This window comes from Mycteria americana, chromosome 2 (assembly GCF_035582795.1).
Source record: "Mycteria americana isolate JAX WOST 10 ecotype Jacksonville Zoo and Gardens chromosome 2, USCA_MyAme_1.0, whole genome shotgun sequence".
NCBI classification, from domain to species: Eukaryota; Metazoa; Chordata; class Aves; order Ciconiiformes; family Ciconiidae; genus Mycteria; species Mycteria americana.
In genome coordinates, this window is record NC_134366.1 from 109012361 (window position 1) to 109034322 (window position 21962).

The window sequence follows — 21962 nt, forward strand, 5'->3', positions numbered from 1 at the left end:
TTGTGTTTCAGTACTGTTATTGCTTTTGAAATATACATACATTCCAATTACGATATCAAATCGGAAATTTGTACATTATAAAACAAACAAGTCTTTACTCAAACCACTTCACAGCCACTATCACAACACTTGGTTTCATAAAATAATTGCATGCAAAACATTTGGAAAATTGCCTACACATTTTTGCTTCAGACATCTTTTTGAAACATATACGAAACATATCACTTATGCCAATTCTAAATTCGATCTTTCTGTACAATACAGGTTCAAGCCCAAAGCTTACAGAAGCAAGTAACAGTTTTTCAAAGCACTGAAGGGGACACAGAACCCAGCCCATGGTTCAGCAACCCAGGACTGCAAAAAAGCAGCTGTGCTGTTGAGAATACACATGTAAATCATTTACAGAATTAATTACTTTATAATCTGTTAGCAAAAGGTATTATTAGGATGGAAGCCTGAAACTTTTAGAACCGAGAGACATACTTGTAAAACATACCTTTAGGTGACAAGGAGGTTTTCGATAAATTTAAATGTTTCAGTCCCTTTGGAAGTTTGGCGAACTGGATGCTCAAAGATGACACACCTGTTGGGGGAGCAAAAAGAAAATGGACATTTTCAGGTTAACTGTGTGATCTCACGTTTTCCCAGCAATCACACCGGGGCAAACTGCACTGGTGGAACTACAGGAGGAACTGCACTCCCTGTGGGGGTGGGCCCAAAATGATCCTGTCTTTTTATGACCATAAGTCTTTGAAATGACTGAGGTACTCAAGATCCCTTCTTTGCTAACCACTGAACAGATAGGCAACTTTGCTGTTAACGATCAGTGAGCCATCTTAATTAGTTTAAAAACTATATAAACCACACATACTTTTGAGAAGGAGTCAAAGGGAAGATATTACACATGTCAAACAGTCAGTCAGCACTTGGGAAATCTGGAAGCTTTGTGGTTCAGCCAAAAAAAAACCCCAATGTAAAAAAAAGAACCACAAAATAAAACCAACAGTGGTACTTCACGTGAAACTTCAAACTATTTTTATTTTCTTTTAAAAGGAAGGGCTGTCAAGGCAAGAGAGACACCCACGTTAGCTTACACTGTCCTCTTTTTCTGAGGTAAACCTTAAGAGCCTGAAACCTCCACCAAGTCGTAATGGCCACTTAATTCCATTACAGTAGCCTGCAGGTTACCAGCCAGGACACAGGCTTGGAAATGCTACAACTGCTTGTGATCCCAAACAGTAAAAACCTATGAAGGTGCTGACACAGACTGGACTACCTCAGCACGAATCCAACAAAAGGAAAAAAAAAACGCGCTTTTCATTAAAGCCCTTTCTCAGTGTATCCAAGTTCCACACTCCATAAATTTAATCTCCCCATTTAAGCAGAAGATTGAAATTTGATTAAGAGGGCACATCCTAAATAACAATGGAACCAATCCATGAAATATTTATTAGAGGAATAAATCAACACAGAACTAAGGTGTGAAATATAGTCCTCTACAGCAACTCACTCAGAGAGAAAGGGCAAAGAGAAGCCTTTTACTTCTTTCAAAACACAGTAAATGAAAAAGCTGATACCTTTCTCCACACATGCAGACATGAAGCAGTAGGCTAGTATGTCACATACATATGTTTTCTCTAGGCCAGCTGAACAATTTTAACATCTTACTAGCACTGGGGGTTAAGGATCCACCCAGTTATAAGATACAGGAATCAGGTGCAGAAAAGAAAGAGTGCTTCTGGCCACTCAGGCCCTTGAACTCTCTTTAAGCCATGCATTTTTGCTAACCTCATAACAGCGATGAGAGCTCTAACGGCAGAAGTAGAGTTAACTGCATCCAGGCACACAGTTTTGAATTTGAGTATTTCTAGGCTTCAGTATGTTGTTTTGCATTATTTTTAACAAAATATGAGATTAAATTCTGATCCTAGTAGAGCCAAAAGCAAAACTCCCATCGCTTTAGCATGGCTAGATTTTAAAGCCAAGATTGATAATAAACTTTCCAGGTGCTAGTCTTACAAATATTGACAGTACCATAAAGGGAAGCCAATCACAAATTAAGAGACTGCTCAGTGTAAATCACTTCATATAAACACCGCTTTGTATTTGAACTGAAGCCAGGTGCTATGCCTTAGTTAAAGTAAATACACTTCCCATGTTATTGGAATACAGACAGTTGCATTAAAGTAATAATAGAATGCCTTTATTTATTGGTACTCAATAATATATAATAGCTTAGGATGGTTTTTTGTTCAAACAAGGCACAACAATATGTTCTTCCCCATAATTCACACAACTCTGTGTTGTTTCCCTTATAACTGCCAAATAATCTGGTTGAACTTCCAGTTCCTGCAGGCGATTTTTAAAAGCTATTTTCCGAAATCCATAGGCTTACTTGAATCTCCATTATGCCAGCTTTTACTTGTGCAATGCTTGCTGCCCCTTCAGTTTAATAAAGTCAAATCTACCTTGCACTCAGTGAATATCAGTTCACAAGACACGTAAGTCTTGAACTGAAAAGCTGCAATATTTGCACATTGCAATTATAGTTAATTTCTCTTTAAGTACTCATATAACTTATCTAATTCTCCAATGAAAAGGTCAAATCTTAATTGCATATGTGATAGGGGAGACTGAGATAATGAAAAAACTCTATTAATTTCTCCAAGTTGCAGTTTCTGCATTTCATTTGTATCTTGTATGTGGATAGTGCAGAATGGTTTGAATCTATAGGTTTGCTGTAAAGAAAGTACCCACACTGGTATGTTTTTTTTTAAAAAAAAAAAAGAAAAAAAGAAAAAAAAAATCCCCTGCACTGTAGAATATCTACCAAATGCTTTGGTCATTTGTTTTGCTTTCAAGATAAAAAATAGTTCCTTTTAAAAAAAACCTTTCATGTAACACAATCTAAATACACTTCAAGAGCAGAATCAACAACGTGACAGCCTTTTTTCCGACTTACAACAGAAATTTTTGTACAATGCAGTTAGGCCTATGGCACATTGTAATAATAATGTTCTTCAGCAAAACATTGGCTTTCACGTGATATGGATTTTTAAGGAGGCCAAGCGGTAATCAGCAGGCAAGAGGTAATCAGAAGAGTTAAAGCAATTCATGTGAACAATTTCAAATAAAAAACTACTCTGAACAGGTCAAAACCAAAAATATTTTCATACTTGTTTCTAGTCAAAAGGAAAAGAGATACAAAAGAGGAAGGGAAAAAACCCCTTCCCATCTTTATTTCCTCACTGAAACAGCGGGAAAGGAGAGACACCTACAAAACTCTGTGTTAACAACATTCTGAGTCAGGTTGTAATCAAAATGAACAGTTTTTCCATTTTGAATCATGACAGCAAAGAGATGGAAAATTTCCCCCAAACAAACCAAATAAAACAAGAAAAGGTTCACTGTATAAAATTCTTATTTTTCTTCTTGCCCAACAGGAGCACAAGATAGTCTGATCCCAGAATACTGTGTGCCTGGAATGCCTTAAGTGAAGCAAATGTAAATCTCACATGGGCAGCGCTGAAGGGTCAACTCCAGACTGAAAGAATGTAACCTTATTTCAAAAATAAACGCCTCTCGGGTGAAAAGACAGTAGACAAAGGAGGGGAATGACTTGACTTGATATGTATTGAAATCATGCCTAGCGGTGCCCAGTCTGAGAAAAGCTGAGCTGTTCAGCTTGATTTTCCACCTTGTGGAGTCAAAAGCCCTTTGCTCCATAAGGATGCCAGTTATGCCAGTATTACTGAACGTCGCCAAGTACTGGCAACACGACGGACTAGCACAAAGCTGAAAAAAGGAATAGTTTCAATACTGAAAATAAGTATGGAATTATGGCTGAAATAAAAACACAAAACCATCAGGAAAATATAATCCAAGCAACAAAGTTGCCTCATCCTGCATCTTTCAACTGATTACATTGCCTTAAAAATACACACCACTTTATTTACTCTCTAGTCCTAAACAGTGACTGTGTTCTATCTTCCATAAAAGAAACCTCTATGAAAATGTAATGAAATCCATGGTTGGTTTAAGACATTTAAATATCTCTCAACAAGCTAATGGATATGTATAAATCAAAAAAGAATAGCAATTCTCAGTCATTTGTGTACGACAGGTATTTACGATAGCATTACACACAGAACAATAACCTATTATTCAGGCAAAGCTGAATGGAGCAGCAGTAATCCTCTTACTACATTTGTAGAAAAAGGAAAATATAAATGTTACAGTACCTCTATCTTCAAGTGGATTGCTAGCAAGGTTGATAGTATGGAGTCCTGAGTTGGGATTATGCGCTAGGGCACTGGCTAGTTTTTGTGCAAAATCTCTGCAAGAAAAGAAGAGAGAGGAAGAAAGACTCCTGTTATCTCCTGTATCAACAGCACATTCAGAGGCTTAAAAATGTCAAGGGATTACTAGACAGAAGTGGCCTATCCTACTGCAGAGCAGTAACTGATTCTTCACAGTTTTAAACAATGCTTATCTGGCTAATTTGCTATCTTTCAAAGCAAGGTATTTTATTATTAATTTATTCTGTGGCCTAAGAGACTGAAGGGAACTCAATCAAAACTCAAACTGCTTTTGCTAAAGATCTGAAGATATAAAAAAGGAGTTACACAGAATAACTTAAAACTTGAGCACATCTTCCATCTCCTCCATGCCATGCATGGGTGGGATATATACATCAACTTGCCTACCACTACCTCCTTCACTCACAAGCCAACCCCCTCAGCTGCAGCAGCTCTCTACCAACAGTCACTCAAATAGATAGGCTTCGCAGCATATCCAGAAGTTCAACAAACCAGGAGTATTTCTGACCTTGTAAAACAGCAGGAATAACGTGCTCAAAGAACAGCAGCACATTGATGAACTGGTCTTTGCTTGCTCCTTCTTACAGTGAGAAGCATCAAGTACACAACTGGCTGACCACAGTCCTAGCAACATGTCCCAAGACAGATGGTGGTATATCAGTTCTATAATGCTCACAACAGCCAGGCCAGGTAGCACAGATAGCTTTGAACTAACTTTAACCAACTATGGTAGGTAGCTGCAGTAGCATGACCTACCTCTGTTTCAAATCCACTTGAGAGGCAAGGGAACGCTGCCCCATCTCAGAGCGTTTTGCTGCAGTTGGGCTACCACTACCCACACCACTAAGTTCAAAGCTAGCTTGGGTCTTCCTACACAACCACACTGTCAGACTCAGGTGCAGACACATTCCTTGCATTAAGTCACAAGGCTGTTGGCTGCTACCAGCTCTAAGACAAATCCTCTGTCCTTGTACTGGGAAGTTTTAATGTATTAAGGGACTAGCCCTACTACGTGCTCTTGTTAAACTGAGACTATAATTTCAATGTTCTTACTTCACCTAAGTTACATAATGAGGTAGAAATCAAAAACATCCCTTGAGCTTCCTTCACAGAGCTTCTTTTTCTCTCTGCCTTGAAGTACAGTATCTTACCTCCTGTAGGCCAGTGGTAGAGAACTACCAGCTACATTGCTAGAAAAGCGCTAATTAACACTGCCCGTTTTCCTCAGGACAGATCCTGCCTGCCTAAAAGTGATCAGCCTGCATGCTGAGAATAGCAGTGGAGGTAGCATCCTCTTCCAGCCTCTGGAAAAGAGTGGAGACTGGACAGCAATAGTCTTGATAGCTTTCGGTTATCTGCTGCTGCAAGGTCTGCTTGAGTACAGATGTTCCAGGGAAGTTTAGTTTCCCTTTGAAACCCCATGCCCTTATATGTACCCCTGGGCGTAGACCAGGTTCCAGTGCTGCAAATGCATGATGATGTGCTGCCTTTAGGAAGAGCGTATTCTCTTCCTAAGATACAAGCAGCATGTGAATACAAACACTCAACAAAAAGAAATTCTGGGCTTGAATCCATGCCACCTGACAGGCCTCAGGGTATCCTGCTTTGCTACCAGCTGCTCCTGCAGAAGACTACATACCTCCTGTAGGTCCTTGGTTACATTTGCCAACACTGTGTAGATACCCTCCAGCATTTCAAATGGTACTAGATGCCTGTATTTAGGCAACTGAATCAAGCTCCTTATGTCCAGCCAAGAAAAATGAGGTTTTGAGTTAAAAAACAAACAAAAACCCCCTTCTTGATGGGGAGTTTCCTCCTCTTCCTTTATCCCCAACAGATTCTTGTCATTAGAGTGTTCTGCCTACACTTCCAGGCTTGTTTACCCAACTCTGCTCCAGCTTTTGCCACCAATATAGGCAGGATTACTAGAACTTTTTGGACAACTGGGGTGTATGTGAACTACTTAGCAAAGGCACAGTAAATCAACTGCTGCCAGAAAGCACTGGATTACTTATGTAGGGCGCATGGGGCTCCAAGGCTCATTTTGGAAAAAACTAATACAACTTCCCCACTCCCTGCACAGCCTCTACCATAAACGAAAGCACCTGGGCTCTGCTCACTGGGCAACATCCTTTCCCCTCCTTTGTCCACTCTCTGTGTCAGGTCCTAAAATTTATTGCTTTTTTTGGCTGCACACTTCAGCCACACAGCATGCAATGTAAGCCTGACACTTTCTATAAAGCATCAAACTTGCTCTGTATGCATTGCACAGCCATGCTTGCCTGAACTGAGGACATTCAGGCTTGGAGGTAAAGCCCCTAAAAGACTCAATTTAACTACACATAGGGCAGAGTAAGGATATTTCACCATGGGTAAGAATACCACAGATCTAGAAATCTCAAGACAAACAAAACAATTTCTCAAGATCTGTCTCGACAACATCCCTGTAACAGAAAAAAGAGGACGTGTGTGGGAGGAACTGACACGGTTAGGTCTAAGGACATTCAGAGCCCATCCAGCGGGGGAAGATGAGATGCAATGTCACTGTCAGAGGCCCTTTGGGTACCAGCAGCAGGCACCTCTGTTGTTCCCCCTCTGTCGTAGCTGGCCGCTCCCTTTGGAACAGGGCTGCAGAGGACGGTGCAGAAGGCGGTAGGGACATTCTGCCTGCCAGCATTCAGAGAGTACGTAAGCGCAACAAATAGATCGTTTTCACCAGCTCCTGCAAACAGACCTTTGCAGGCTGAAGAATCCATCTTGCAGTTTCATGGAAAAGAATATTCTGATTATCACATATTGCCTCATTCCTCTAAAACACCTCAGGGGTGTAACTCTCTTTTCAAGCTCATTTGATCAGGTCATCCTGAACTATTCTCCTTTCCCTGAAATCTGGCTATCACCTACCTTAGTTAGCATCCTAACACTTACCAAAACATTAGTGTTTGCTTTATGCATTAAAGCCATCCAAAATAATCTAGACTGCACCCTTTATGTCTGTTAAAGAAATGGCAATGGGGATAAAATTTTAAAGAGCATCTAAACTGGCACAAATGTTATCAGTCACGGAGTTTAATCTAACAACCTGTTTTCCCCAACAGCAAGTCCACACTTCCCTAGTCCTGGGTCCTTACAACTACTACTGCACAATAGTTTGCTGTCTCATCAGCTGGGAGGATGACAAGTGTTTATGGGGCCATGTCCCAAACTAAATCACAGAAATGAGTGCCTGGAGGTAGAAAAGAATGGAATCATCTTAAACTGACTCTGCTGCAGGAGGAAATATGCTCTTGCAGCTGCTCAGGTTATTTCTCAAAGCATTGCTCTTGGTAGCTTGCTCTTAACCCTGGTCCGGCAGTCTGTCACAGCTCATTACAAATGACTGGTCTGTAAGCTATGTGAAGTGAAGATACCCAGTAACAACAGGATTTCCTCCTAGCAAGCAGATATGATAACTGGCAAAACTGACAAATGCATCCTTGACAAAAACAGACAGACAATGCTGATTGGAGCAGATACACACCAAGGCATGTAGATGGAGACATGAAAACCAAAGTCACAGACATCTGTCAAGTCCTGTTAAAACCGAAACCAGCTAATCCAACTGCGATAAGTTAACGCAGGCAACGTGCAAACGTAGTCAATGTATCTTTTAATATTCATGATTATCACTGGATTATCACTGGATTTCATGTCACATACCACAAGAAGAATGAGATTAAAATCAGGTGCTTATGTTTGAAATGACAGCTATTAACAGCAATGCACTAGTGATCAGAAAGTTTGGGTGTAATTCCAAACTCCACCTGAAGTTTCCTGTGTCATTTAGGCAATTTTCTTTTAAAGGTATTTCAATGCAAAACCCATTTGAAAAAGGGGAAAAAGACCCAAACAATGGAAGAGGAGACAATGTAAAGCACACCAAATATTTTCCCTGTGCTTGTTTCCCTTCTTTATTTTTAATTCAGTATAGTGTTCTGCTTCTCCCAACTTTCCACTGCTTTTTTTATTAACATAAAAATTCATTAGCATTGGACTTTATCTTGTTTACATGGTCTTGGATGGCACTGTAACACTAAAATAAGCTACAAATACTTCCAAGTGGGCTAGTTTATACCTTGAACTTTGCTTCTATTTCCTGCAAAGGGAAAAAAAAGCAAACATCTAGTAACTACAACTTACTGTATTTAAAACATATGCAAGGATTAAATTGTATGGCTTACCTCTATGTACGTTTCTTTTAAGGCTATGGCAAGGCATTAAACTTAATTATTTACTTTCTTGCTTTAAAAAAGTTGCTAATTGCAATCCACAATAAGATAAAACCAGCTCTCTTGGGAATGAAACTAATCTGTTATGCGAGATGGAATAATATGCTTTTTTAACAAAACCTCAAACACTGTTTTTAAATGACAAAAAGGTGTTCATACTTCTATTGGCAACCAAATTTGGAGAGGAATGGTGTGAGTTGATTTAGGGCTTTTGCCCTTATCTGATCCATTTTGCTCCACTTAACCTAACTCTCCAGGCAGAATCTTAAAACCCATCAGTTTAAAGGGATTTCTTCGACTTCTGAACCTCCGAAAAACCTGATGACAAGCTCATGACTACAGGCTCCTCAGAACAAGGTAGACATCGAGCATGAGGTTTTTTTAATGCTTATTCTGGCTAACACACATCACACATCCTTTTTGCTGGGAGTAAGCAGTAACTAATGCAACATTTCAAAGGAATTACTTACGTTCTAAGCCCGGCATTCTCTAATACCAGTTCTTCCAATCGATTGGACCTACTCACCACTCGCAGTATCTGCTCACAGACATCAGTGGACTGCCACAGAAAAGACAGAACAGCGTTAAAGAACACAAACATGGACCAGATGGTTATTGAGCTATAAGCTGTACATCGTAATGGGATCCAGGCTGTGATCAGCTTTTTGTCATACATAAAGAAAGAAAGAATACCAGGAACATCCCAGAAAGAGTCAGATGGCAAGAGAGGACTTCTGGAAAACACTCAGGGAAGTGAGAGGCAGACTAAAAGCAAGTCATTTATGAAGCAGGCCACCTAATCATAGGGGGCAGAATTTTTATAATTATAGTAAAAAACCCAAACCCTGTGATTCAGAAAAAATGCTCACTTAATTTTTAAAGAACTCTTGTTTATATGCATGCTAATCTTTCAGAAGAAAGTGGCAGCTAGTGCAAAGGAGAATAAAGACTGACCAGGAATGGCAACTAAAGACAAAAAAGATGTTATAAGGCAGACAAAAAAAACACCACCCCAAAAAAATTCAAGAGCAAAAGCACTCTAGCTACAGGTCGTCCAAATACTGCTAAGGACTAGTGCTTAAGGGTCAGCGTATTTCAGTATGAATTCTCCCAACCTACACAGAAATAAATCCCATCTCATGATCTTACTGTTGTTGGATTCTAGAATTTGCATGGACATTTGCAAGTATCATGAAAATAGCATGATAACAAAAGAGTTTGTTTGCTGCACTGATTTAAATAGAGAGATAAAACCTTAATGATTCAAAAGCCATACACATGAACTCTGCACTTCATCACCTTTTATTATAATCTTTTATTTCGCTTCTAGATTTGCCTTTTTTTTTTCCACAACATGCACTAACCAACATTCATGGGAAGTCCAAAGCTGAATTTCAGTTATGATCATGAAGTGCTGAAAATATTCTGTTATCTGCCTTTAAAAACAATGTGACATTCATACCTGGGACATCTGTGTGTCTAATGACAGTCTGACATGTTCTAGGATTTTTTCAATTTTAAACTAATTGAATCTCCTAAAAAGAAAAAAAAACTGATCTACCACACACATAAAATCTTATTAATCCTTTACACAGTGAAGGTGAAAATTTTTTCTAAAGACTGTCAACTTAGCCATCTTCCCAATTCTAACTCTGCCTTCCATATTTCAATTAATTCAGATTATCACAATGCTTCTACAGCAGTGTGGTTGCAAGTGGAAAGTTTCATGCATGTACTATAAAAACATTATGGATACCATCTATCAAACACAATGTCAGAGCAGGACTCATGAAGCACAAAGCGTTCAATGGCCTCCGGATATGTCTGACCTCATACTGACCCTCAGCCGTGTTCCTACGGCACAGATTTACTGTCCAACAATTTACATTTTCCTGGCATTTTTGACTGAAAATGGAACATGTGGAAGATAAAGGTTTTTGGTTTGTTTGTTTGTTTGTTGTTTTTTTTTTTTTTTTTTAAGGAATTGGTGCATTTTCAAGGTTGACAAAGTTTATTTGTTTTCCACAGAAAAGTTGCTAAAAATTCCAAAAAACTTTCACGTAAAAATATCTGAGACAGATAATACGGCCAGTTCTTGTTCTAAGCAAACTACACCGGCTAGTCGTCTAACTAAGCAAACTATCTCATTTCATTGAAGCAGAAACTGATTAATTGCATTGTACCTTTTAACAATGGTGGTTTTAACAGCGAACTACAGCAGGATTAAAAATACCCCCAGTTTCATTCCGTGCATAATTTCAAGTAAGATGCCACAGCAAGAAAGAAGAGTTTTCTGCCTACTCTTCTGCAAAGAATCACATAAGCTAGTTTCTACTGAATTTCCATGGAAAATGGTAACTTAGGAATGCAATAAGAGCATTTTCAGATCAATAAAATTGCATCAATTTAAACAAGATGAGACTCAACCTTCATTTTTAAGGACAAAGGCTTCTGGATGTTAAGCGTGAAAGCAATTTCTCAAACCACTAACTCCACCCGTGACTATAAACTTTCAAGTTTAGAAGAAACAGTGTATTTTGATATTTTTAAAAAGTCACCTAATTACTGATTTTCTTGGCCCTTTCAGAGTAGTCCAACTTGTTTAGATTTGCCCCCTTTTTACTTTTCAGAAATCAAACTGATGGGGAAGAATATCAATGTCACACATCACTACATACTTATTACTACACAGGGTTAGCTTCAGACAACTGGGAGAAAAATTCATCAAGTTGCAATGAAAATTAAGAGGAAAAACCTGCTCTATATGTGACAAAAACCCAGAATCCTGATACTCTCCTTCCAACTCCAAAAAGCAACAGAGTTTTCTGGCTGCTTTAGAGTTAGTTTCCTATTTAGTCACCCAATAGTGTTTGAGGGAGCTAGCAATACCTAACGAAGTAGTTTTATGGGCTACTGTTATTGCCCAACAAAGTTTTCAAACCTTATTCACTTGAAATTTTGACAAGACCTGACTCTCAGCAGTGTTTCCATAGCATGAATTAACTATTCAACAGTTTGTATTTTCCCAATAGGATTAAGGGGAAAAAAAAATTCAATAGATTGCCCAGTTGTACTTGCCTAAAAAAGTTCACCTTGAAAAATGTAATAGCACCCTCTAAAACACAGCACAGCCTGGTAGGAGCAGGTATACTGTTTCAATTTATTACTTACTAATTTCAGATCCTTGGAGGACAGCTTTGTAAACCACTGATTATACTCCAGAGCAGCAACTATAGGTATTAAGTCTCTAGAAAAAGAAAAACACTTTTACACACATTTCATATAACTGTTGGCTTTGGTCATTTGAAACAATTCCTTAAGTGTTCTTCCATATCTAATTCCCCATGCTTTTGCAATGCTAATTGCCTAGCATCCCCATTACAGAAAGCTCTGCATTCTAAAAAACGAGCATCACCAGCAGCTGTGTGTCTTTCTTGTAGTTTAATACAAACTTTTGACTGGCCAACTGACATCCATTCTAGCATGAATTTTTAAACCAGGAATTTGTCTGGACTGCCATTCCTACTTTTAGCATTACTTTTTCTTCAGCCTGTGACATATTTAAGCTTCTTAATCACCTCTAATTATAATTGAGCATGACGCTAAAAAGCTTTTTGGCAGTCTGATGATTTAATGTAATTCCATAACTGAATGCTTCTAGAGAACACCTCCTTGTCTCATCTCTATAGTTAAATTCCCCCAGGATGCAGGAGACCTGCAAAAGGATAATGCGACTTCCAGCACAAACCCTCCTTAATTGTAAAAGGGATTTCACAAATGAAATTCTAAATTATTCCCATTTTCTTCATTCTAAGCCTCTTAATGTGATCTGCTCTCCCTCTGTTAAGTTTCTTCAATAACAGACGTTGATAAATGTCATGTCTGTATACAACCCCCCAGTAGAATCATCCATCAAGCACGAGCATACCATTTAGCAGCGCAGCACTTGGATCATTTTGACACAACATATTGAATACATCTTTACACCTACACTTGGACTTTACTTAGAAACCCCTTGTCTTTATAGAAGAGCTGTAACATACGTGAACTTATCCGACCAGCAAAATAGTGCCATCCGAGCCTCAGTTTTTCCAGGGAGAAATTTAAAAGTACTGGTTTTTATAAGCTAGTCCCCCCTCACCCCTCCAGCTTTTCATTCAAGACGCATGCAGGTAAGCACAGATCTGCACTAAACAAGCAGCACCCTTCTCACATCTTCTTTTCCTTCTTCATCTCCTTCACTTTTCCTCCACAAACGTTTAGACACTTCAGGGTGGTTGTTAAACACATAGGAAAGCCAGGAGACAGGGCAACATCATACAGACAAGCCTTCAGCAGGCTATATTGGGAACTGCATTTGCTAGATTTGGAAGTACAAGCCCATCACTAAGGTAACAGTAAGAAGGTGCAGCAGCATTTGCAGCAAAAGACTGTAGCCCACCAACTGCGAAGCTCATGCAAATAGACTGTTTTCACACTCCTGCAGAGGAACTAGTGTGTGGTGCTCTTCAAGGATTAAGCCTATTTTCCATCTTGTTCACAGCACACATCAAGTCTCGTGGTGAATTAATTTCCACTGGCACAGTAGAGTCTTACCAGCTTCATGAAGTGTACAGATTTATTTCCGTCCACCATGTTGTTTTTGTTCCTACACACACATACTTTATCTCCATGTAAAGCAGTAACTGACTAGTGAAATGTTAGGGGCAGGGGGGGAACCAACCCAGAGATATTTTCCCCTTAGGCTGGGCAGGCAGGAACCTTGCTGCAGAGTAAGGAACGTCCACACACAGAGGTTTGTTCCTCCTTTGCCTTCCCCTGGAGCGATCAGTGAGAAGGTAATGAATTAGCAGCTTTGATGTCCCTCTTGCCAGTGCCTTTACCTTGGAAGTGCAATGAACGTTAAGAGTCATTTTTCAGGTGTAATTTTGGTTTATCAACCCAGTGGTAACCAGCCAGCCACCGCTGATGGTGAATGCTGCAGGTCAAACGTTGGACAGGCTGACGGTACCACCATCACACTGGTGGAGCAGACCTGTTCACACTGTGGACCACCACCCCCAAAAGAGGCAGAAGGCACCACCAGCAGATGTATTTCAGCCGTCAACAGCAGCACCAGTTCCTCCAAAGGAACAGAGGGACAACGATCGGGGATCACTGGCTGCAAGCATTTACACTACCAGGGAGCTAGTAAGCTGGCTTGGAGGGCCGGTTTGTTCAAACCCTAGACAAGCAGAGATACTGGCACACTTCAGTAATGCCAACTGCTAACCCACACACACATGCACAGCCCTTCCTCCCCACGTGCCTGAAGACAGTGGAACCTCTGCCCATTCTGCAGTAGCCTTACTGTCTAGAAATTTCACTTTATCAGATTCCACCATCTGACATTGAGAAGAAACTATGTAGTTTAGCCTTTTTTTCATTTTGTTCAAATTTTTCAAGGTGCTTCTGACCAGTGAGTGTCCTTTAGGAATTTACCTCTAGTCCTCTTGCTTTGAGCTTGCCTAACTCTCATTGCACTTGTTACTTGAGTTTTCTTTTTCAAATTTATATACTGCCTTGTTCACTTTATTCTATTAAATTCTAGATGTGGTACTAACAATGATCTGAATTCTTTTGCAATATGCTATGAAAGAACACTACTGACCGTTTTCAAAAGCAGGGCCTTCTCATTGAGTTTCCCTCAAACTTTCCCTCATTGAGTTATACTGAGTTGCTTATATTTATTAGTTTGTTTACTAAACTACCATCCAGAATAAAGAAAGATTTCCAAAATGTAAATCTGTGCCATCTTAAAATGTAAACAGATTCTGTTCTACTGGAATGCAGAAAATCTCTCCAAGCTTCAACAACATTCAAGCTTCACTAATGCCTTCATGTTTTTTCAACATCTCTGTCCCCCAGTGTATTTAAGATGGCAAGAAATCTGAACAGTGCAAAGAAAAAAAATCTAACCAATCACACTTTTCTGACTATTTTTTGAATGTCCAAATATGCTAAAACATATGCTACACAGATGAAAATTATGTCCGAGTTAAATAAGCCCTGTTCACTTTGAGTCTATTTTTTTTTGTTGTCAAACAATTACATGGTTCACAGAACAACATAACTTCAGGTAAAACCTCAGAAGTCCCATGTGGCAAGCCATGCTATGCACTCTAAGTGTCAGACACTCTGGGAACTTAAATTCATCTATAATTCATGCCATCTCTTGTTGACCTCCAACAGAAATGCTTTACTAGGAAAAACACAAATTGTTTATTTTTGCAATGCATAGCCTCTGTATCTAGAGAGCTGGTGTACCCACCTACCTTGCTTCAGAGCTACTCCACAACATGAAGAGTATAGTTCCAGCAATCCCAAAAATTAGGTGGACAAGATATACAACAGTCTCTCAAAATCCAAAGCATGATGGCATATTGTTAATTTAGAGCATTCTCACTGTACTAAATATATCACAAAACACTCGCATACATTCTGGAATTGACTGGGATCTCACATCCTAATTTGTATTTTTAATGAATAACATAAGGTTTTGGCTTCCTAAAAAATTTAGTTTTCTTGAAATTTCAATCTAAAACCTTTTTCTCAGTTCAGTCCTCAACACGCAGAAACTCTCATCACAAGATGGATTCCACGGCATGTAAACGGCTCCAAAATTGTTTTGAATCTGTGGACTTACACAATCATGAGACATTTAATAAAAACTTTTATTAACAGCACAAATATATTTCCTCAGTGATGTCAATTTTGTAAGGTATACTTCAATGAAAAACTTCTGTGAAGCGACAAACCCATTATTCCGTTTTCCGAAAGCCAACTCATTTGAACCAGCTAAGACATTCTAAATACTAAAAACACTTCTTCTATCTACTCTTTCCTAGTAAGTAGTATTTTTCACTCCCAATAAATTGTTCAAACATTTAATTACTATTGAAGCTGGGTATCTGTAAGTCATTTTCTCAAGAATGCCCCATGGTCTTCTCAGCACTTCCACTCTGCAATATGTTTAAAGCATTCTTATGTTCTTGTCCCACATTTGCTTGTGCTGAACAGTATTCCTTTCCTTACCTTCTCTCAGCAAGGCTTAACCAACCAAACAGTGTTTGGCTACATCTGTTATGCACTAGTTGCAGTCCTGTAATCTTGTTCGAGTCACTTCTGAATTAGCCAACACAGGTACAGCTTAGTAACTTTGCCATGGAATTCAGTGCAGACTGTGAAAACCCCTCACAGAAGCTGAGTAAGTATTTGAGTGGGGGTTTTTGCAAGTTTACACACTAGATAGCTTAAAGCTGCAAAAGGATGCTGTGGCAAAATACTCTTATTTGCCTACCTCCAAGTTCATCCTTCCTGTTATAATATTTTAACATTGTGCCTCTGACAGATTCTTAATTCTTCCACTGGGCTTTCCCAAAGAAACAAATGCTTTCTCTATCTTATTTAGTTTCTTAAATTTGTCATTTTCCTTGTATAATGATGGATTTTAGTTAAGACTTCCTCCCATTTCCTCCTACTTAAATATCTTCAGATTCAACTTTCTTAGAATCCAATTTTCTTAGCCAGCTAAATTCAGTAAAGCAAATACAACACTTAGCTAAGTTTCAGCACCTCATAGTAAAACTACCCTCAATTAGTTCCTTTCTGGAAGTACACATTTTTGATAGCATCTATTGTAAGTGGAGAAACTATTGGCTGGGATTCAGTTGAACAACTTAGACCTTCTACTGACTGTTGACAAAAATAATTTCCTTTACTGTGCACACCATGAGGAAAAAGATTCTGCGTAAGTAAAGACTGCATAATTTCCTTTTTTGCTTTGCCCACCAGATGTAGTTGCATGTTTTCTCTGCTGAATTTGAGCTTTTATATCCGCCATCACAGGAAAAGTATCTATCTGCTAACTTTTTGGAGTGCTTCCAATAGCAAAATATATTTATCTTCTCAGGCTCCTCCATGAAATGTGCTCTCCATGGGGCTTTCGTGCAAAAACAGCAGCTTTGTGCTGAAAACTAAAAATGCTACAGATGGTCATTTCAGAGGTCTACACATTCAAGTAACAGCTATGGGACCATCCCACTTTAGCAAGGGCAGGTGAACCCTGCTGTGAGGGGGAACAAAGAAAGTTTGCAAAATAGTAGCGTGATTACTGCATATTGTTTACCTGTGGTCAAGGTGGCTGAAGTCTTGCAAATTCAACTCTCTGGTATCTTGTGTCAGATAAATCGTATCAACATCCTGTTAAAAATACATAACCAAATACATCTTTACAGAACTGTTGTTTTTTTCCAAGTACTATGATTTACCTGCTCCTTCATCATTTGTACAGTTACCTGAAAAGAGCTCCAGAACAAGACATGTACTTACCCACTGTACTTCTTCTCTATAGGGAAATCCAAGCCAATCACAAACACAGGCATACATCTGCGAAAAGCCTCCTAAAAACAACCAAAGAGAGTATTTAACATAATAGTAAAACAAGCAAACAAACTAACATCTAAAAGGATACAGTAATACTTATACTTAAAGATCCAGTCTTTCAAAACTCACGCTCTTTTTCTCTCAGAAGGCTGTCCATTGTGCTGCTGAAAGAAACTGAGTGTATCCTATCTTTGCCTGGCAGGCTGCAAGAAAGCTTAAAATAGTGCCTTCACCTACCAATCAGAAGCCTGCTCCATACTAATTACACCTTAAAACTAATTACACCTTTACAAGCGTCTGCCAGAAATAGAATTAAACTTCCTGACACTGCAATTCCGGCCTTCTTGTATTTGAGCCTTTAAATTCATTCTCACCACAAGGTCCAAGTTCTGCCACTGTCTGACTGTCCCACAGGGCCTGGAGATTAGCCAGTCTTTCTGGAGGCTCCATAGTTACTTTTTTCAGAATCCTCCTAGATGCAAAAGGGGGAGAAAAAAAAAATCATTCATGACTTTGAAAATATTTTTAAATTCATAAATCTTCATTTCAAGTATGATTTTAAATGAGTATATAGGAAGAATTACTATCTTTAATACAACTCACTTCTCTGCCTAAAAGTCACACACATTGTGATGCCACCCAGCAGGAGTAACATTTATTTGTCTCTTCTTTTTCTAATGATTAACCTTGTGACTACTGGAGCAACTAAGCCCTTTTCTATGACAGGATCACTCAAGCCAAGGAGACTTGTGGCCCTCAACTAACACAAGGGAGCCCACAATAGGGGAGAGACATGGTATTACTGGTTACCCTGAAACTGCTACTCTTTATACCGTGCTTTTATGCAGTAAAAGCACTATACTGCAAAGAGCCACCAAGCATGCTGAGTAGCTACATGTGGCCTCTAGGCTGCACTATAGATACCCAGCTCCAATCTTTATAATTTTGTGGTGTTCTTCCTCCCCTAAACAAAAACATAATCCATACCTTTTAAGAAATGAAACTATCTGTTTTTCTGACTGACAGGACTGCCTCAAACTGCAGAATTCCACAAAACAGAGGGAAAGAATTAATAAAAGACATTAATGGGAGAAACCTCTTTCCCCCTTTTTGCTTGTTCTGGTCTTATATGATCTGCATAACTCCAATGCCTTCATTTTGGAAAGTAATGCCATCTGGGAGGAGAGCAAGAAATTTGATTTCCGGGAACCAAGCTCTCCATACAGCTACACCAAATGCTGCAGCAAGGTTCTCGAGAAAGCCCAGAGAAAACACGTATAGGTCCCAAGGCCTTCACAGGCACCTGCACAAACACGCACAGCCTTGCAGCCCTCTTCACTCTACTCTTTTTGCCTACATTTCTCACACTGTTATTGAGGTTTTATGGCAAACATGCTCACAAATATTCACTTGTATGTGTGCTTTTTGAAGGAACAGCTTGATCTCCTTTAAGGCAATTAATAATACTGCCAGAGATAAACTGGAAGTAAAAAAAAGAAACTGCCAACCAGTTTATGAACTTGATTTCCTACTCCACCTACAGGAAAGGTGAATAATAAAGGCATGCACCCAAAATAAAACATGTAAATTTAGCCTGACTGTTCACATCTAATGTCTGTTACAAAAGCTCACTCAGAAAGATCAATGTATCCTGGAAAATTCTTTTGCACTGTCCACTTTCTCTAATATTGCTCAAAACCAGGAGCTGAAGAGAGTAATAGTAGAGCTGCACGATCTGGTAGAGAGTGATGAAGATGAGGCAAGGACAGAGAGAAGAAATAAAATAAAATTAAGGAAAACTACTGAGAATTGCTGCAAGATGATAAAATACAGAGGCACAGATACAAGGGGAAAAAAAGGCAAACCAAAGGCAAGAACAATACATAAAGAAACAGAGCAAAAAAGCTAGAGAAGGAGATGTATGATCCAAGGAGCCAGTTACACCATGGAAAATATATGACAAGACTGCCCAGGGCTCAGTTTTGAAGAACAAGGCTCCCAGTCATGTGCGTCATTTCACAAACACTGAAAGTAAACAGAACTTTTCCCTCCTCTCCCAACTCAGATTTTACTTCTAGGGAAAAAACAAAACAAAACAAAAAACCTCACTGAATATCACAGCTGTTTATGGGGAAAGGAGTAAATTGCAACAAAAAGCCAGAACCTAAGCTATACCTGAGGTTGGAGAGGTAATATGGTAAAATGTAAACTTAAGACTCCAAATACCTGCATCGCCCCTTCAAAACAAAGGTTCTTTTGACCCTACAGAGCATGCATAGCCTACCTATGCTCTGTACTGCCTCCTGGTTCTGTCACATACCTGCATAAAAGCTTAGTGCTTGCCTCAAGGTGTTTCTCAGTGCATTTCTGAGGTCAGGGTGGGGAGACCCAGGGACAAAAAGTGGTGGCTTATCACCCTTTCCACATGATCTGTTGCCACTAAAGGTGCCCTAAAAGACACTTACACTGGTGAGAGTCCAGGGAATATCTTCCTGAGGCAGGTCCCAATGTGCGCCAGCACCTCGTTCACATCCTCCGAGGATGCCATCTTCATGGAGATGCTGCATTTCTCAGTTTCCATAATCAACTGTAAATAAGAGGGCATGAGGGCAGGAACCGGGTATCATAATTCACATCCATTTAAAAAGGAGCTGAATGCTTTGCATGCTGGTAGGAATCTGTTACTCTTTAAGACATGACACGACAATGCTCTACGTAAAGTTTCTGAAAGTTGTTCTTGAATGTACAAGACCCCCATACTCAAACTTTGCTTTTCCTAACAGCGCCCTGCTTCCCACAGGAATAAAAGTTTCAAAGGATCTTGACCTCAGCTGACACTCTGAAAACCAAGAACTTTTCACAGCATTGTCCTCTTTTGAAATACGGCCCAGAACACCAGGAGAAGCGAGCGCAGCCCGACAGGAAACTATTGAACGAGCAGGGCCTGCTTCCTCCAGCAAAAAGTAAAAGTCTTTAATGGCTGTGATCCTCTGGAAAAGCTCTAATGCTTTGATCTATGGTGTTTAAGAAAATGTTACGGCAATATATTGTCTTGGTTCAGATGAAGCAGTAACTCAGCTAATATAACTGTCTGAACTGCCTGGGGGATACTTGCTTCAGCGAGGGGGAAAAATAAAGCCTTTTGCAACCCACCTCTGTTATACACTGTGTGTTCAGAATCAAATCAGATTACAGTATGATTGACACATCAGGTGTGCTGCTGCTTTCAGGTGCATCACAGGAAGCAATGTAATGTTTCTGTCTTCTTCAGTGTGAATATTTAACACAGCTCAAGTCATAAACTCTTTTAGATGAGGAGCTATGCATACACAGTAAGAAGCTAACATTAGGAATAAATAAGAAGCGTAGACAGACAGTACAAGAGGGAACACTGCATAGTATGCTACAGAAGATTGTTTTTTATTGAAACTGGTTCCCAGGGCTCTTTTGGTTCCCAGTTCATGTCTAGGGTCATCAGCAGGATAACCCTCGAAGAGGCTGTATTATCCCAAAAGCACACCAAGAATATTCACACCCTTTCCCACCAATTCAGCTCCTTTCTGAACCTGTTGGTGTCATGCCCTGAAGATGAATGAGTGAGTGGGCAAGTTACTACTGTTTTTCATCATCACCAATATTAACAAAACATTTTCCTATATTACTCTGTCCATTTGTTCACTTATCTTACAGTGGGAAGCTCTTCATGGCTTTCTGCAAGATGCCTAGCACAAGACTATGTCCTTCAGGTATCATGGCTATAACACACTGTTTGCAGGAAAATTGCAACAATACCATTTGCCCTGTAAGCAATAATCTAGGATTCTGCCTGCCTTCAGCTATAAGCCTTACACATTTAAACACAAATGAATGTAAACATGCAAAACCTTAAAATATATTTTAGGAAAATGGTATACTAAGTGAGGCTGCTGAAAATCCCTTGTAAACCCTGCTACAACAGTGATTGTCTATGCCTCCAGGAATAATTAGCATTAGCTACCATGGCATTTTAGTACCTTAAATAAATAAAACCACAAAAACATACACAGAATTTACTAAATGTCTCCCCATTAAAATAGTAAACATCTGGACCTTTTTTTTCCCTCCTTTAAGGAAAGCTTCAAAAGCCAGGTTAAAAAGATGACAAGTTAAATACAGTGAGAGTTTTTCAGAGTTCAAATAACGTGTCAGGCGGTCCTATATTTAAAAAGCTCTTTAAAAGCCAAACACACATGAAACACTTTGATACAATTGAACTGTAAGATCTTGTCAACATGTTCACCTTATGAATGAAAAACATATTAAAGGCATTCTTCTTTACAGCATCTTCTCTTTGACATTCACTTTTTTAGGCACATAACTTGCTGTCAGATACATTTTGTGTTGTACACAGTAATGGCACCAAGAATAGTTGGAAGCAAACCATTTCTGCCTGCAATGTAAGCAGTAGCTTTTGGCTTCACCATAAAGGTATAAACCACAGAAGCCATTCAGACTTGCATGGTGATGATTATATACCAGCCACCGTCGTTTTATCACCTCTGAGAAAAACATTCACTTACGGGACAAATGAAAACAAATGTACCATATTGAACTAGGAAAAAAATGTATTTCTTATCGTCATCCCACCTGCACAACACATTCCTAAAACTGACTCTTATAATTCTTATCATCATTGTTAAGACTTTAAAGCATCATGAATGTAAGAAACGCAAACATACAGTGTGCTTACCGGATGGGGACACCTGCATGTCAGAGCATTACCTCCTTGACTAGAACAGATTTAGCAATGAGTAAACAAGTATCTTTTACCTAGAATACACTCACCTGACCTGGTTTACTGGAAGTTACTCCTTGGATTTCCAAGTAGCTGAAAGTTAGTTCTAACTGTAGTTAAAAAAGAAAATGCCACATTAGTGCAAACATAATCTTATTTTAAAGAGCACTTACGCTT

At 39.2% G+C, this 21962-nt stretch overlaps 1 protein-coding gene across 3 annotated transcripts in view; it reads right to left on the reverse strand.

The window, feature by feature from the left end:
• CARMIL1 (capping protein regulator and myosin 1 linker 1) overlaps nt 1–21962 on the reverse strand; it is a 206153-nt gene that overhangs the window by 92140 nt on the left and 92051 nt on the right. For all 3 annotated transcript variants that reach the window (XM_075494248.1, XM_075494247.1, XM_075494246.1), the window contains 9 exons: nt 21836–21895; nt 19477–19598; nt 17386–17483; nt 16958–17028; nt 16755–16828; nt 11759–11834; nt 9058–9146; nt 4242–4336; nt 497–583 (listed from right to left, as the gene is read on the reverse strand). In XM_075494248.1, the coding sequence (XP_075350363.1) occupies nt 497–583; nt 4242–4336; nt 9058–9146; nt 11759–11834; nt 16755–16828; nt 16958–17028; nt 17386–17483; nt 19477–19592 (706 nt within the window). In that variant the 5' untranslated portion in view covers nt 19593–19598; nt 21836–21895. The remainder of the gene's footprint in view (nt 1–496; nt 584–4241; nt 4337–9057; nt 9147–11758; nt 11835–16754; nt 16829–16957; nt 17029–17385; nt 17484–19476; nt 19599–21835; nt 21896–21962) is intronic.